The sequence below is a fragment of the Cydia pomonella genome, chromosome 23 (assembly GCF_033807575.1).
Source record: "Cydia pomonella isolate Wapato2018A chromosome 23, ilCydPomo1, whole genome shotgun sequence".
Taxonomy (NCBI): Eukaryota; Metazoa; Arthropoda; class Insecta; order Lepidoptera; family Tortricidae; genus Cydia; species Cydia pomonella.
Genome location: NC_084725.1, coordinates 6,125,895 through 6,144,190, shown reverse-complemented (window position 1 = coordinate 6,144,190; position 18,296 = coordinate 6,125,895). Strand labels below are relative to the sequence as shown.

Sequence of the window (18,296 nt, the reverse complement as noted above, 5' to 3'; positions counted from 1 at the left end):
TGCCACTGGCTTCAATTCTTTTTCCGGATTGACAAGCAATTTCATTCTGAAAATCTATGGATTCATCACAGTCATAATAATTCTACATTTAAGAGCCTAGGCTCTTCAATTATTGTTCAAGACCTAGCTCTTGTTGGTAGACACCGCAATTCATCTCGTTTCTTCTCTCAGATTTGAAAGCCATAGAAATATGAATACTTAAAGTATTTAGACATATCAAATCACCTTTTGTTTTTAGTTTACGTAACAAATTCGTTCTGTAAATCACCTAAATCCATCAAATCAAGTTGTTTTCGTAATTATACTATATTCGTCATTACCCAAATACCTTATTTGGTATACTTAATGAACGAATTTAAATTGATAAGATTCGTGTCACAACTACTTATTATACACAAACCGTGAAGGGGGTATAATTGTACAGAAAAGGGCTATTTATCGACTGTTATTTACCTTAATGGTACTAGTGAATTCTTTATATTAATAAGCATGTCTGGAAAGTAATTTATCGTGTTGTCAAAATTATCCATTTTGGATCTATTATGTTTGCTTGTTTATGTTATTCTGTAGTCGTCTGAGAGTCACCTTGGGATATTTTTTGTGACTGGTTGAATCTTTCATGATTTGAAAAATAACTCTTTCGTTAAAAAGGCTTCATTATAATAATATGATAAGCTTAAGTATAAATGGCTACCGATTTATTTTCCCAATTTTGTATACTTCATATATGATAAAAATAAAACGAATTATGGAGATGTTGAAAAGCTGACTTACATTTGTAGCGTATTTCTTCCAGTTAACTTTTGAGAAACTGAAAAGCATATCCGTCAAACCCTTAAAAGTATACATTAAATCAGGGATCGGAACCGGTTTTTTGCAAAAACATCGAAATAACCATATATTTCGGTTTATTCTATACTCTAAATGTAGGACTCAGTTGTGTTTTCAGATAAAGACTTCGTATTATTAGATTGCCTAATTAGAAATGAAGTAATTAACAAATAACGAAAAAATACCGTTTTCGTTCCCATACAAAAAATACCGGTTTCCGATCCCTGCATTAAATATGCTGACAAATAAATAAATAAAAATTGGCTTTGGAATTAAATTTAAGTAAGTAAGTAAACATATTCTTTATTGCACCAACAATTATACAAAATAAATGAATATCGCGGTTCAACGCGGAAACGCAGCGAGTGTGATGGGCACCTTTGCGTTGGGAGCGATGCTGCTGTGTTGTTTGACTAGTTTTTATAGGTTAGTTTAGGTTTAGTTTTATTTATAGTTAAGTTTATTGATAGTTTATTTTTAGTCCTTAAGTATTTTTTTATGATTGTAGATTTTATTTCAAAATAAATTATATAATTCTAATTATTGTTAAGAACTTTTCCTAGAACGCTAAAATTTTCATTGAATTCCGAAATTTAACGCTTCCAAACCTAACAAAAGTACCCACGTAATATACTTTATAAAGTACATTATAATATATAAACTTGAAATGAAAATGCTGACAAATAATTCTTATTGTTGTTATTCAAATGTCAAATCGGAAAGTTTCCACCTGTCAGTCTAAATCTTAAATTAAATCTGGAAAATTTAATTTTGTCGCAATTGTACCCTTTACGAGTCCCGCCCAATGTTTAAACTTATAATTACGAGTTGGGGGATTATCGTTAAGCGGGATTAAACTGTGTTTGATTAAAGGTATTTTCATGAACGCGGCCATTTTGAAAAATGGTGGGTGTATGGGTACTTACTTTGTATGGTATTTATAGTTCGTTCGCTTTAAGAATGCAATAAAATCATTATCGGCCTAGCCATGCCCGTAACCGATCGAATCGTTCCTAATTTGAAAGTCAAATTGATGGTTGAAGGCATATTTTATAATTAGGACCGATTTGATTTGTTACGAGCATCGCAAGGCTGGTGGAAGTTGGAACTGCATTCTTAACGCGAACTATTAGTACATTGTATTTGAAAATTTTCCTTACAAACATCGTGCCTGTAGCTATAGCGGGTTTGTCAAAATATCTACTGAAAATTCACCATTCAAGAGCAGGAGATGGTATTTATCTATATGTAGGTATCTTTAGCAATATTTTATGTAATGTTATTCTTTAACACGGCTTCGTAAACAATAAACGTAAAAGTATCTAAGGACACAAATAGACCAAGCCAGGACACATAATTAATTCAATTTTTTTTTAATCTAAAACAAATCCTGATCGTTTAACAAACTATATTGTGAATACAAATAACTATATTTTGTACATTAACTCTATCTGGAGTTTGAATTTTACATATTTTTAGTTTAAACTTCAATCTCGAATGTAGCCACTGCACGTTTTGCGAAATTCCGTCACATTGAAATTTGAATTTAAACTCAAGTCGTAAAAGGTCCAATTTCCTTTTATCATCTCAATAGAGCTATTACGTTACGTGTATATGGAAATCGTGTTAACTCTTAAGGTTATAAGGTCTTATTTGTCATAGATATCTTAGAGAAATATGCCGTTTTACGGATATTCTGTGGTCTTCTAAACTACGGAGTTGTGAAATTGGAATAATAATTGTTTCCTGCTATTTCTATTTTGTTTTATGTGTAACCATATAAACTTGACTTTAACTAGCTCTCGCGTGACAGTATCTATAGCAATATTTACATATAGTTACTTATAGAATTGCAATTTGATAATAAATGTCAGTAGTAAAGGAACTGTTAAAATTACGTTTGACTAGTCTCATATTAACAACATGAATGCTCCGATGAGCATGCTTCGATATAGATATCGCAAGTCGCATCGAGAATATATCTGAAATTTCACACTCGAATAGATCGCTCTGCCCATCCCCGTAACGATCTCGACTGAAATAAATTGTAAAGCGTAATCCGTGCAGACCCTCGCCTATTACAAGTTATGACGTTGCAAAAACGCGTAAACGGTCTGTCAGTGCCGTCATTAATTTGGGTAGATTTATTACGAAGTCTTACAATATGCACCCTAGTTCTGATTATGAAAGGTGCAACTGAGTTTGCAAACGCATCCATTGCTTCTCGATTATAAGCATTCGCTTTTGTCAACACATAGAGAATTGCCGATGAACGATGTGCATTTGTTTTTGATCCGTCATTGTTTTCGGCCCCACGAAAAATGTAACAACTAGGATTATTATAGAAGAATCCATTGCGCGCTAAATATGAGTAGGTAATTTTGTAGAAACATAGACCAGTGGCAATGTATGATGTACATTTCCGACTAGTCACTTGTTTTCTCAATTTGATGAATCGTTCAGAAATTGATTATAGAACGTTGAGTCGACAGTTTCTTTTGTCTCGACTGATATCAGACGTGCAAATGGATTCTGAACGTAACAATGTTCGATGTTTAATTGGATTATTTGAGGGTAGATAAGGGTGCATGATTGCGGGCGTAATCCGGTAAGACGAGGCCATCGATCAAAAGAACAATAAGATCGATTGTTTTGGATATAGATAAATAAGAAATGAACTAAAACTCGTTGTCAGATCAGAATAGATTTTTGAGTCATTGAGTATCCAAGGTTGTTGGCGCTTAAATGAAAAGAAAATATCTAACTAAATTAAGGAGTTAGCATTAAAAAAAGTATCCATAATTCTTAAAGTAAAGCAATCGTATTGACTAATAAATTTTCCATCGTCTCACTGATATATCAAAAGCCTGCGATTATCCGTATAAAACAAAGTCTTCAAGAGAAAAACCGCAACCACAAGATTATATTACTGCTCTTAGGTTACAACATCGCTGCGGCGAGAATTTTGCATCGCTTTTGCATAAATCATATACCAAGAAGCCAAAGAATTCTAGTCATCCTCCCTTTGCCCTTTTCACGTCTATATGATGTCGGTGCAACATTTTTTTAATACTCTTTATAACTAGTCATGTGATCACTTTATTCCTTCCTACTTTCATACAGTTCGTTTATCCATTTCTTTGTTCTGTCTATTTTTTTCTGACGTCTATGCAAAGGACCATGGGCAACTTTGTATGGAGCCTGGACCCAACGCCAACAGAAATGAGAGTAAGGTCATTAGATAGGTATTTCTATGCACTTCATTTTGTTCTATGGGCACCAAGCGGAATTCCATTGCAGAACTGAGATATTGGTATTTTAGCCAAAATGTCGTCACCCTTATTACCTAGGCAATAGAGTCCAAGTAAGTAAATTAATTACTGCAGGGTAGATGTTCGCGCGCCGGGCGAGCACACTGAATGATTTGCCACGCTGGCCCGGCGGTGGACTATATTGCCTAGGTAATAAGGGTGACGACATTTTGACTAAAATACCAATATCTCAGTTCTGCAATGGAATTTCGCTTGGTGCCCATAGAACGAAATGAAGTACATAGAAATACCTATCTAATGACCTTACTCTCAACTCTGTTGGTATTGGGGCCATTTTGACGCATAGTCCTTTGCTTTATGACTGTTTGCTATTTTCGTTATAGTAATCTCCCAATTTTCTTCTGACACTTTCGACAGCCTTTTAGCTACAACTAGTAATCCTAACAGTGAGAGGGTCTATTGCTAAAATGGCAAAATGCTGATCCTTGCGTATTTTGAATAAATCTACTAACCCCATTACACACAAGAAAAAGCAAAAAAATACTCTTACAATTGTATAATATTTTTCCTGTTCTCACTGTCTAATTTTATCGTCTCTTCTTTACAGAACCTCGGTACGAGACAGCGTACGCGTGCGAAGGGAAAACCTTGAAGATTGGCTGCGGGGAAGGCTCAGTCATCCACCTCATCAGAGCTAACTACGGCAGGTTCTCCATCACCATCTGCAACGACCATGGGAACACCGACTGGAGCGTCAACTGCATGTCTACGAGGAGCTTACGGGTTTTACATAGCAGGTAAATGTTCCTTTTTTTCTACTCATCATCACCATCATTATCTTCGTTGTTCATCATGATCCTGACCATAGTCATCATGCCCATCATTATTATGTTCATCATAAGACGTATTAAGACGTATTTTACTTAAGTATAACTTTTCTACCAATATTTTAGTGCCATGGTGTGGACCATGTTCAAAATAGTATCAAGCTCGTATTTGCCTAGATATTTACATAGCTACTTGTTATCTCTACAAATATTATACAGCGCATGAAAGGGGAAGTGTGCGTTGAAATTTCACACCATATTGTATTATTCTGCGATATTCACCCCACCATATTCTAATGATTGCTTACACTACATTTGTCAATATCGGTTCAGTAGTTACGACACATCAGGGGTACAGAGAAAATTGGATACTTTGTTTTGAAACGTAAACTGTAGGGAGAATAAAAAAGTACATCGTAGTGTAAAATATCTGAAAAGGTTCTGCCAAATCCGTGACTCCTCAATTCGATAATCTACACTAATACGAATTGGGATTATTTGAAACGTAAAACTTTTAAAACAGCATTCAATTTACCAAAATATAATGTATAACCCAATCAAAAACATAAATTAAGCAACATACGTACCACACTTTATTGCATTGCATTGCATAAAATTTGCATTTACAGCGTTTAAAAATGTTCTAAGAGTTAATATGTACAAAATTTCATTGTCTCTTTGGGTATGCCAAAATTTTGAAAAGGTGTACCTCCAAAACAGTTAAATGTATTAATGAGCCATGTGTTTCCCATAAATTAATAGCAAGATGGACAAACTCCAATCTTCACACATGACACACTTTCAAACCGTTTAATATCAGAAACGCCCCAATTTGCGTCTCATCAGCACTCGCCATTAGCCCAGCGTCCCGTCAACCGGAAACTGCGAAAATTGCCCAAAATGAAATCCCCGCTGCAAGTTTATTGGGTTACCAGCGAGATTGGCAATAAAGACATGCGTGGTGCCATGTAAATGACGGGCGAATTGGTGGCTAATGCAAACAAGGGCCAACGGTGCTTAAAAATGGAAATGTTTTGAAAAATCCGCGAACGTGGGACGCTACTGACTTTTTAAAGATATGACGTGACCGAGATACCGGATGGGTGATTTATATTGCGGCAGATTTGCGAACGGATTTTTTGTGGAAAAGAAACAAGGATAAACATTTTGGTAATGTCATGCGACAGTACCCGCTGACTGTAAATATGATAAACTAAATGTAATCCTTTAGTACTTCGTTGATTCGACATTGTTCCATGGTAACTAGCCCAGGTATCGATGTTGAAATAAAGTTAGGGAAACCCCTGGTAAAAAAAATCTGACGATTTTTTTTATTTTAAGTATTTAAACCTAAATATGTTGCCCAGTGAGTGTAAAATATACGGGAAACCTATAAATTTAACGTTGATATAAAACGATAAAATTAATAATATCAAGAACTAACACTGGAAGAAATCGATTGATGGAGGGAACTACTACAAACAGAATTTGATGAAAGTTACGTACATTATCAGAAAACTTGTATTTTTTCCGACTTAACCATGGATAGACTGAAACTTTTACATTTCTCGAATTGCAACTTTGCCATCTTTCATTTATACAATGTTTGAAGATTGTACGGAAACTTAAGAAACTTTAAAAGCCGTTGAGCGTCGTAGGGAATTATGTATATTTCGAGTCGATTTTTTTACTAAATACAGATGAAAGACATGCCTACAATAAGTCAGCAGACATAAAGAGGCATTCATTAGATTTTTTTGAAGAATGTATCCTAGACCCTCAAAGAATATTTTTAACCTATTTTTGTCCCTTTGCAGATGTAGTATGCACCAAAACTGCAGTATACTGGCAAGCACGAGCATGTTCGGCGACCCATGCCCCAACACCCTCAAGTATCTGGAAGCGCATTACCAATGTGTACCTGGTAAGATGATGTTAGGGTTTTGATAGGTACTAAATTAAATATTGAAAAATTACATTGCTAAAAGATACTGTTGCCAGGAGGTGAACTTTTCATATTACTTAATTTAATCCTACAGAAGACTTGCCCAGTTACCATACATAATGGGATGTATATTATGGGAAGCCAATAATGAACACGAACTAACAACTTAAAAATTGCTATGGAGCAGGCCTTCCAAACCAATAGAATTGGTGTTCGACAATAGAGACAATACTATTATTATTTAAGTTCTTAGATATTGATATTATGCTTTAGAGTCTTAGATAGTTTTTTTAATCACAGGAGATTTTAGAATGTCCTATAGATACGGCTGATGTCAAGTTTATTATAGATAAAGGTTCGGTAGATGTTTAATTGCCAGTATTTTTATATCTAGAAATACATTAACACATATCTACACAAAGTCCTTATTTTTCAAGCATCAACGACAAGCACAACCAACCGACCATCCCCACCCTGGCTGATCACGTCGCAGCCCACAGTATGGCGGTCCACAGTCCCCCCCATGCCCAAGAATCCGGTCCAAACTCAACAGAACGAGAGGAAGAAGCCAACGGTCATCACACCACCGACGTTCAGGCCCCATATCACTTTGCCACCGGAGGTGAAGCTGGGAGATGTTGCATCTAAGGTGAGAATCTTTCTTGTCAGCCTAAGACCCGGTAGTCTACAGTCTGCCCAAGACAAGAAGTACAGTAGAAGCTTAGCAGACGGAACGGGAGACCAACGTTCATCACTCTACTGACATGCTTGACTTACCTTAATTTACGAAACCAATTCAAAGGAAACGTGGGCTTTAAGCTTTAGTGAGAAAAATGGTCATGGCTCTCAGGATTTTAGGAATTATACTCGTAAGTTCCATCCTATTAACCACACGACCATAACAAAAAAAAGTCGTTTATTCTGCAAGCTACCTATCTTATCTAAATTACTGCTTGATTTTTTAACAAAAACACAGAACTCTGGTTCAAATATATTACAATTTTAATTTTGCTTGATTAAAGTTTGAGGTCCCAAAACTTTCTAAATGGACTATTTTTATAAGGTCATGTGGAGTGAAAGAAACGAAGTTTAATTTTCTCGGATTCCCTATGTTTCTCTTGCCTCAATGTTCCTTTTTCCCATCAAACCTACAAATTAAATCGCAAATGACTTATCAATACATTTTCCCCAGAAGACCACGACCCGACAACCGGACTCGTCATCAGAGCGGGAACCGCAGCAGTCGCCTAAGGAGACGCTGCCGGAGGTCCAGGAGGAGGTCCCGAAGGCCGTGGAGCCCGAGAACAGGCCAAGGAACGACAAGCCCAGCAAGGATAAGGATGAGGATGGTAAGGGTTATTCAACAATATCAAACAAAGACTTAATAGGGTTAGCCAAGCTTAATGCAAGCATTAATGTTCAGTTAAGAAGAGGATTCGAAAGACTTGTTATGGTTTATAAAAATCGCATACTTGGCAACCCTAACCTTATTTAAACCTTAACCTTTACCTCATTTTAAGGCAGCAGTTCCAATGACCGGTTCTTTATCATTGAGTACTGTAACAGTAACAAATACAATACAATACTCTATATTGCACACCTCACTTAGTTTACAATACATTTACATAAACATAAACAATTGGATAGAGGGAACGACGGGCGGATACTTTAAGAAACATTAATTATTTTTCTAACGATTCAGAAATTTGCTCTATAGAATATGTTAGAGTTAGGGACCTGGAAAGCCATTAAAACACTTATATAATATTTACATTAATTTTAACAGTAGTGACAGAAGAAAATCGACAATGGCCAGTCAATGAAGATTCCGACTCTACGCCGGCAGTTCACGTTCCTGCAAAAGAAAACCCTGCTCCGGACACAGACCTTGATGATCAGTTTGGAAAGAGATATTGTAAGTATCGACGTAAGATTAAATTAGATTAGATTAGATTATTTATTTCATGAAAGACAATTACATAATAAATTTGCATTGATGTCAAAAATATAAGAATTTCTATCATGATCGTCAAAATAAAATAAAATGAAAATAATAACAATACTAATGAAATAAAACTATAGCTCCAATAACGACTGTCAATAAAATTAGAAAAACAGTAAGTAGGTAAATACAAAATCCAAAATAAGAGTAAACTTATGACTGATGCAATTATGGTCGCATAACATGTCAATAAGAGGTTTCGCACACAACAAACGTCGTGTATTAGTAACTAATAAATTGGGAAGAAATTTTATTAGTCATGCTTACCGAGCAATAAATTTCCAAATAAACTTGATAATACTTACAGTTCTTTTGCCTCCGATTTAATGGCATTTAAAACGTCAAAGTCAGAATCGTTTCTCGTTTAGCCTACGCGTGCGGTATTCTGTAAAAGTTTCCAAGGCAAGACAAACATGCACTCAACGCTTAGCATAATGTGTTATGTGTGTTATGGCGATGTGTTGACTTTGCAAAGTCAAGCAAAGTAAAAGTGAACGCTAAGTGATCCCTTTGAGTGCAGTGTGAATGACATATGACTAAGTCAACGGTTTAATGAATGTTTCACAAGGTATTGAGAGAGCTACTTTGAATTATCAGCCACTATTTGTAAACTTTATTGCAAAGTAGTAGGGTTCATTGATGGTTAAAAGCGATGCTGTTAGAAATTAAGTGTACTTTCAGTAGGTTAAACGTATGCAGTGGAAAGGTGCGCTTTTCTATTCTTATTTAAAGATACTCAGATGGGGATTGGGTGTGTGGACATTTCAAAATAGAAATGTATTGACTAAGCTTTGTATTTATCACAGTATTTGCCTCGTGTGGTATCGGGTTAAGAATTTCACCACCCCCTTTCCTTCCGTGGGTGTCGTACAAGTTGACTGTGGGATATAGTTTCAAGTGTGTTGATGGGCTAGCAACCTGTCACATTGTGCAATATCAAAATTTCGTTACTTTTTTTAACCCCTTAATTGCTGCAGGCGTGAGTTTATGTATGTAACTATGTATGTATATTTGTAAAGGGATTCAATTGGTTTTATGCGCACAAAAGGGATTAGAACCAGGATTAGGACTTCTTAGATCATCTATTGTTTTTGTACAATTAGGAATATTTAGCTAATTAATGTCATAGGCAAGAGTTTACTACTTTTTTGCAAAGTAAGTAGTTTTCCAAAAAGAAAGTCCTTTTTTAATCGTATTCCTTGGCTCAAATATTAATGTTTTCTGTTACAGCCACAAGCGCAACACCCAATCTAGGCAGAAGGTCTTATTGTCCTCAAGTCAGCGCACGCGGTCTACATTGGAACTGGACCCTAGCCGGGACTTATGCCGTCCAACCTTGCCCTGGCGGCGCCACTGGATTGGCCAGGTGGAAGTAAGTATCCAAATGTCTAGTTAATTAGATTGTCCGCAAGTTAGCACATCAAGTCTATACTAGATCTGGACGCTAGTTGACTAGCCGGCATTTACGCTGACTGACCTTGCCCTCCAGGGCAATGCCTCCAGGCACCACTGGCCTAGCTAGATGTAAGTATGCATTTTAGACCGAAAATTATTGTGACCATAGCTAGGAAACATATGAGAAAAAAATATTCAAATAAGCATAATGCAGGCAGCGTCACTACCAACTACGTAGGCAAAGAGGGGGTCACCAGCAGCATGCGGCTTTCGAGGTATAATTTTAGTGTCGGTCTAGTTTTCCAAAATTACCAATTATACAGACCAGATCAATAAGTATTCCTGGCTGGAATTTCAGAAACTGATTATTTTCCCATTATCACATACGGTTCTTTCCTCAGGCTTAAAAGTTTCCTGTCTCTGAACTAGATAAAGTGACCATTAAACATTATTATTATTTTTTCTTCAGATGCACCGTCCTCCCTCACCATCCTGAGGAAGAGCGTCCGAGGCGGCGCGGCGCTAGTTTGCCATCGGGAGAGAACTATCACGACTTAGGCTTGGAGCCTAGTGACAGGCTTCAGCTGATGAAAAGACTTGGCTCCGAATCGCTTCTTAAAGGTAAAATAATCAAAAAATCCCTGACAAAAATTTAATTAGAACAACGCCCATTTATCTAAGTTCATATTCATATAGTTGTATGTTTAGTTTGATGTTCTTAAAATTCTTTAATAAGTACATCAAACCAAAACTCACTTGACCAATCCATATTAGAGATATTATATGAGGTCGATCTGAGCAATTGGTCGCACTATTCTCAAATAAAAAGATAAGATTGATCATGGTAGAAGGCCTGTAGCTCTTGTGTATCTAGAGAAGGAAGCACATGTCCTGACTATTTAATTGTATGCGCACACACAACTAGCTGTAACCTTCAAGTTCAAGTATAGGTACTTCGAATTTTTGATTAAATCCCATAAGAACAACGAAAATACCTAGAACGAGTTAAATAAATTTCGTTAATACTAATGTTGCAGGACGAGATGGTGATTCACCTGAACACATGATCGACTACCGCGGTAACCTGCCGGATGCGCAAGCATCCAGTCTGAACCTGGACACCCTTGGGACCTTGATGACCAGCGCTGAAGGATACTGTAAGTTTTAGCAGTATTATTACTCCAATCTAACCTAGATACATACTACACCTCAGGTGCAAGCTATATATAATGACTTACCTTACAGCAGCTAAAATCTTGAGATTCGTGGGTTTTTTTTTCCGAGCAATGGTGCCTTTATATACCATGAAAATAATTAGATTTTCTCTTTGCGAACTTGAGAACAGATCCCGAAAAATTTAGAGCCTTCTTCGTTCGGAAGTCGTCTAAAAATAATTGACTGATTGATGACATTGTAAAGATTCTCATAATATTGTTACAGCGGACGCGATACCAGAATGGCACGGCCCTACTCCCGACCTGAGCGAGTGCCGGTCCGTGTGGCTGAACAGCCTCGAGGCCAGAGTCAGGGAGGGAGAATCCCTGCTCAGCATCAGCAATGATTTGGCACAGGTAAATTAACTGATCACTTATTCTACTAGCTTTCTCTAACATCTAGCCGCCCTGACCTGAATCTTTATTTATAAAAGTTAAAATTTCATATGTCTTGACAAATTTGGACGTCATTTTCTCTCTCCTGGCTTTGGCGGAAGCGTTGTGATAAGTTCTCCAGATTTGCGATTATCAGCCCGATGGAGACTTGGGAAGCCTGTAACATCGGTATCTTTTGCTCTTTGGAAACTTGCGGGTAACCAACCCTGGGACCCGTTAACCACCATGCCGGATTTTAGCAGTCCTTTAAAAAAATATTTGATAAAAAGTGAGAGATAGAGGTGACTTGGTATTGCAAAACATCTTTCATCTTTTATTCATTCATTAATTGAAAATATGATCATCTTAAAAATCTATCATAGATAAAAATAAAATAATTATAGGATTAATATTTCTATTAATGCATGAAAAACGGAATCCTGATATACGTAACAAGTTTTTATTTTCCATAATACTTGTTATATCTCGAAGTTCCCATCGCATGTTTGCTTTTTACCAATCCATTAAAAATAACAAATCCCTCACACCCAAAACAGGTGACATCGTCGAAGACGCTATATGGAGGAGACATGCTGACAACCACCAGCATCATGAAGAAGCTGGCACAGCGCATGTCGCAGAACGTGCAGACCTTCCCGGATCCGAAGCAGAGAGAAGCCATCGTTACTGATATGCTACTGGGAGTTATTAAGACTGGTAAGTTGACTTATATAAATTAAAATAAGTTTGTTTTTACAATAAAATATTTTTGATACGAGTTTTTTATCGCTGAATTTACTTTTCTTTCAACAGGAAACTACCTACCTACTCATAGTTCGTTACAATTCTTACAAACTCAAACAAAATTAGGTAGCGTTGTTTTATCACAGAGTCTCCTCCTGTGTTTATCATCAGATCTGCTCGATGGAAGACCGTAATATTGTATTGTCGACCAACTTACATACGTATGTGAAGTTCCAGCTGAATTGAATAATGTGAAGTGGTTCCAATTTAGCTTGCAAGATTTGACCTGAACGTACATACATACAAACATGACAAGTTAAATAAAAGCTTGCAAAGAAACAAACATGTTAGTATTTAAAACCCTAAAACTGAAGAAAACATACCTAAAGCTACGAGAATTCGCCTAGAACACGATAATACAGACATAGTTTTTGGTCCCTTTCCACTTGGTTCGGCGACATATTTTTTCCGTAGAATTTTCGGGCTTTCCTTTAACACAAAAATCTTAAAGGTTTCTATTTTTTCGTACAGCAAAAGTCCGTATTAGACTTTTACTGTACTAACTAACACAATTTCTCACTTGAAGTTGAGTTGATTTGTATTTGGTTGCAAAGTTCGTCTTTACTTAATTATTTACATTATTTCAGGATCAAATCTTCTAGAAGATAGTCAGCGCTCATCCTGGGCGGACCTGAGCGCCGAAGCTCAGAACCGAGTCGCTAGCGCACTGCTCACACAGCTGGAGGAGAACGCGTTCCTATTGGCTGATGCCGTCACTAAGGAGAAGACGATACTGCAGATCGTTAAGAATATCTGTAAGTTCATCATTTAAATATCACATGTTAACAGTATCTTCAGAAATCTTCTAATTTGGGTATACTAATTGAAATTCACTTAAAAATTACAAAAAACGTCGTGGTTCGATCAAAGCTCTGAACCTCAAACTAACTTGGCCAAGATGACAATCACCCAGTGAACTGTGACATTGCATAGAAAAATTATGAATAAATTCATTGACAAAGTCGCCTTGCTCTTTTACGGCTGATGGTACATCGACAAATTTCAAACGAAGAAAACAAATTATCTAGGTGACAGATGCTACAAAAAGTAACGTGGTATTTCCATACCCACTCATACATTGTTGAAGTACGATTGGCGTCTCTATCAACAATTGTGATCTTGGCTACGGCCCCTGTGTTTTGTGTAATAATGTCCTATAATATATTTTTTATTTATTTATATGCAAGTACATTGCTATACTTACTTGAAGGGAAAGCGTCTCTATTGGGTGATGCACCAATTGTATGTTTCAACAACTGTTTAAGCAATTCATATTGAATAAGTTGCATGACATGGCAGATAATACCTAGATTATCTTATGCTTATTTTGATTACATCGATAAGAACACTGTTCTTAAATACTGGAAAGGCTTTTACATTTGTTGACATCCTTCAGGATTAACATTCCTTGCCTTTAGGAATACTAGAGAAAAAACAACCTATCTGCGTAACCTACAATTTTTCAAATACTCGTATTTTCCAGGTCTTTCCGTCCGAGTTCTAGAAGTCAAGAATGTGGAAGACGAGACATTTCCATCGGTCATCGCGCAGGAGCAGTGGAAAGCTTCTGAGGATACCATCACCATACCCAAAGCCGCTTTACTAGGTCAGTAATTAAAACAAGGCACAAACAAGGTTGTCGAAATTTAACCGATGGCTGAAGGGGACGAAAGGTTCTAAACTAACGGCTAGAATACTGAAAGATGTAGCTTAAATAGGTACCCCAACATGATGTTGGATCCTTTGGATAAGGGCGTCGATCGTCTGTCGTGGAGTTACATGGGGAGTTCATTTCCCAGCAGATGTTGACAATAGTAATGATGGTGATGATAATGCTGATTTTCTCTGCCCGTCTATATCGCCCTCATGCCCCTCATAATATAATTAATTTAGTCTGTAGAGCACGGCTAGAATACAATGATGGAAAATGAAACGTATTAATAGGCTCACATTCACTCACTTGCCATAAGACGTATAAACACAATCGCTAGCAATTTCCTATTTATAATGCCGGAGCCATGCCAAAAAAAGTTATAAATTTAATTAAAAATACCGTATACTTGATTTTTCCGGGTGTCGCCGTCAACGGATAATCTACTGGAGGACATCATCGTCATCATTTTTTATTTTATTTCAGACAACCGCCAAAACGACCTGGTCCGCATTGTGTTCTTCGCGTTCGACCGCCTAGAGGAGATCCTGCCGCCCACCTTCGGCGTCAAGACTGCGCCTTACAGTAGCTTCCTCTCCGATGCGTCTGCTTCGACGGCCACCAGTATGAACTCTGAACGGGAAAAGAGGAATGTTACTAGGGTATTGAACTCTAAGGTAAATGGATTAGATATTTGGCTGTATTTCCTTGCTCATCAAGAAATTAAAAAAAAAACAGCATTTTCACACGCATTTTAATTTTACATATAGGATACAAAACCAATAGATCTTCAGAAGATTTCCGCTCCCTCTTTGCATTCCAATGCTGTGATTTGATGTGCTCTTATGAGTGGTACTTATAATTTTACTTTCAATCAGGTATATAGATTATTACATTCATCATCATTCTGCTTATTATGTACAACACACCTCTAGAACTTTTCTTATGGATAGCAGAAAAGTAAGGCCAGTCTCAATCTGACCATTTATTTAATTAAGAAACTTTAAAAATGTTTACATAAATCAATCTAAATACATAGACAAATTTTGCGGAAGCTTGTAATTTTTATTACTCGTATTTACCACACGCAGTGTTATATTCTCCTTGGTTGGGCACTGACTTCAGTTAACATAATTTTACCTTCTTCTACAGGTGATATCAGCCAGTCTTGGCAACGGACGTCACATCCAACTTTCTCAGATGGTGCGGCTAACTATGAAACATCTGAAGACTGAAAACGTTACAAACCCCGCCTGCGTTTTCTGGGACTACACTTTGCAGTAAGTTATGTCTGCACTTTAAAATACATGATAAAAATTTTCGTTATTGACGAAATCATGCACTTCAATTATCTGTTTTCCACTAACTATAATATGACCTCAAGAATTATAAATCTGCTACAAACTGATATCTTCCTTTTTTTGTATTATTCAAGCTTATCCATAGGTGTTCTTACAGGATTTTCAACTCGAGAAACTATTACAATTATAACATAGAACTGTGAAGGTGTTTCCTACCTCAATCCTATTTATTTCCATTAGAATGATCATGGACAAAGAACGCCCGAGACTTCGAGGAAAACCCTCGCTAGACTTAGCGCCCAAATTACTGCAACTGTGTATTTACTACGCGTGGCCATATAATGGCAAGGAACAGGAAACCTATGAAGGAACCTGGTCTAACAAGAAGAGAAGGTGAAAATGCTCAGTAATGAAGAAAAAGAAATGCATGATGATGCAGATCATCAAGGATATTGCTACCAAACAGTTATTTAAGCAATAGTCTACAACTAAAATAACCAAAACTTTTCCTTCCAGTGGCTGGTCCCCCGAAGGCTGCCAAGTAGAATGGACAAACACGACCCACACCGGCTGCGCCTGCTCGCATCTCACCAACTTCGCCATCCTCATGGATGTCCACGGTGTTTCCATCGGAGCCAAACACGAGATGGCCTTGAGACTTCTTACGTTCATTGGTTGTGCTATCTCTGCTGTGGCTTTGCTGGCTGCTATTATTGTGTTTCAGTGCTTCAGAAATATGAAGGTGAGTCACGAAATTATATCATATTTATATTTTCTCAAGAGCTTTTGCCGGGGCTCTAAATTCTCTAAAAGATCATCAGAATACAAAAGCTGAATCTCAAAAAGACTACTGATGGTTGGGTCACTATCACTTCACAATGACAATTATACATATTATTCCTTGGAATTGAGGAGATGGGAAAAACATTAATTGCTTAACTTTATTTAATAATAGATTATCATGACTCCAATCTATTTTCTCTAGTTTGCTTGATTGTTTGATGGTGCAGAACGACCCAATATCCTGCAGTGGATTTCAAATTTATCAGCACCACAAAATGGCCGTTATCAACTTCCTATTTTCTTTCTTCACAGTCTGACCGAGTGCTAATCCACAAGAACCTCTGCGCTTGTCTTCTCATTGCGGAAGTTGTCTTCATGTGCGGGATCGACCAGACGCAGGACCGAGTGTTATGTGGTATCATAGCTGGTTTACTGCACTACTTCTTCCTCGCTGCCTTCGCCTGGATGTTTCTAGAAGGTAAGAACCACTTTGCTGAAGTTTCCATGTGCGATATCGACCAGACGCAAGGAGTGTTATGCCTTCATTCGTGTTATGCGGCATCAAAGTTGCTTTACTCGTAGTAGGATAGTCCTACTTAAAGTTGACAGCATGTAATGATAATGAAAGATGGGAGGCCTAGGTGAATGACATGAATTTTATTTGTCTTACCTCTTAAGATTAGTAGGTAGTTTCATCAGAGGGGCTGATCCTTTCGGGCATTCTCAGGTCCGTTCGGCTCAGCATTGCTACGAGCAATTATTAGAATTGGCACAACTTGACGTCCTTTTGCGTGCACAACTATTGATAAGACAATGACTTGAATTTTGACAACCCTAAATACCCGAAATAGATAGTGCCATACATTACAAAGGGACAACATGATTCATCCCGTAATCGCTGTCAAACTTCAGTTTCGTAGGAAGTTTCTTTTCCGTACGTTCGTACGGTGGTACTATGACTTATTCTGTGGTTTTACCTTCTTGCATAATTATTTTTCAAAGTCCTCCCGTATTGAGGAAGATAATGACAAAATTTTCTTATTTTTAGTGTAATGTTACATTCTGAAACTCGAGAGTTTAGTTGTCTTAGCTTTGTTCAGAATCAGAAGGTTTTCCTTCTAATTTTACTCCGAAGCTAACATAGGTAAACTTTACCTTCCAGGGTTCCACCTGTACGCCATGCTAGTGGAAGTGTTCGAGCCGGAGCGGCCGCGCGCGCGCTGGTACATGGCGGGCGCGTACCTGGCGCCTGCTCTCGTGGTGCTGGCGTCTGCCGCCGCCTTCCCCGCCGGCTACGGCACGCCGCAGCACTGCTGGCTGTCCACTGATAGACTCTTCGTCATGAGCTTTGTTGGCCCAGTGGCTTTAGTACTTACGGTGAGTTTCTTGTCCAGTCTTTGAACATACGCAGTCTAGCAGCTCGATCTTTTAAATATTTGTTGGTGTTATTTTGTTACACCATGAAGATTGCTTACGCTCATTGGTGCATGCGAAATGAAGTGAAAGCCTTGCGTGAGACGCGCGCCAATCATCAAGACCATCCTGCAGGTCGTGTCAAAACCAGTTGAAACCAATAAAAATCGTTAAATTAGAATCGGCCTCTAAGGTCTAAGACATATTTTGTTCGTCAACTTATATTAGAGTAGACTTATTTTTATCACAAATCTACCACCAGTTCTTGAACTAAACTTTTGTCTCTGGAAGATGTGACGTAAGAAAGACCATGGTAAGTATTGAGACGTTTCATAAAATGTCGTCTAAGTATAGCAATTTTATTTTAAGAGCCCTTAATCCTTGGAGCGTTCTCCGATTTCACGAAATAACGCTCGATAGATGGCGTTGGCGCTCGGTACGCGAGCGCCGGCAACGCGACGCGCGTTTCAATGCAGACTAGAA

General features: G+C 37.5%; 1 protein-coding gene across 9 annotated transcripts in view; it reads left to right on the top strand.

The window, feature by feature from the left end:
- Positions 1 to 18,296, top strand: part of LOC133530728 (latrophilin Cirl-like) — a 474,969-nt gene that overhangs the window by 442,980 nt on the left and 13,693 nt on the right. For 7 of the 9 annotated variants that reach the window (XR_009801368.1, XM_061868759.1, XM_061868758.1 and 4 more), the window contains 17 exons: positions 4,711 to 4,900; positions 6,748 to 6,854; positions 7,313 to 7,524; positions 8,068 to 8,224; positions 8,662 to 8,790; positions 10,108 to 10,249; positions 10,742 to 10,893; positions 11,310 to 11,429; positions 11,713 to 11,843; positions 12,419 to 12,578; positions 13,253 to 13,420; positions 14,149 to 14,271; positions 14,803 to 14,993; positions 15,469 to 15,596; positions 16,134 to 16,359; positions 16,713 to 16,878; positions 17,563 to 17,777. Coding sequence is in view for 7 of the 9 variants with exons in the window: in XM_061868759.1 (XP_061724743.1) it covers positions 4,711 to 4,900; positions 6,748 to 6,854; positions 7,313 to 7,524; positions 8,068 to 8,224; positions 8,662 to 8,790; positions 10,108 to 10,249; positions 10,742 to 10,893; positions 11,310 to 11,429; positions 11,713 to 11,843; positions 12,419 to 12,578; positions 13,253 to 13,420; positions 14,149 to 14,271; positions 14,803 to 14,993; positions 15,469 to 15,596; positions 16,134 to 16,359; positions 16,713 to 16,878; positions 17,563 to 17,777 (2,717 nt within the window). In the remaining 2 variants the exon portion in view is untranslated. The remainder of the gene's footprint in view (positions 1 to 4,710; positions 4,901 to 6,747; positions 6,855 to 7,312; positions 7,525 to 8,067; positions 8,225 to 8,661; positions 8,791 to 10,107; positions 10,250 to 10,741; positions 10,894 to 11,309; positions 11,430 to 11,712; positions 11,844 to 12,418; positions 12,579 to 13,252; positions 13,421 to 14,148; positions 14,272 to 14,802; positions 14,994 to 15,468; positions 15,597 to 16,133; positions 16,360 to 16,712; positions 16,879 to 17,562; positions 17,778 to 18,296) is intronic. The other 2 variants (XR_009801369.1, XM_061868757.1) reach the window with 1 other exon arrangement.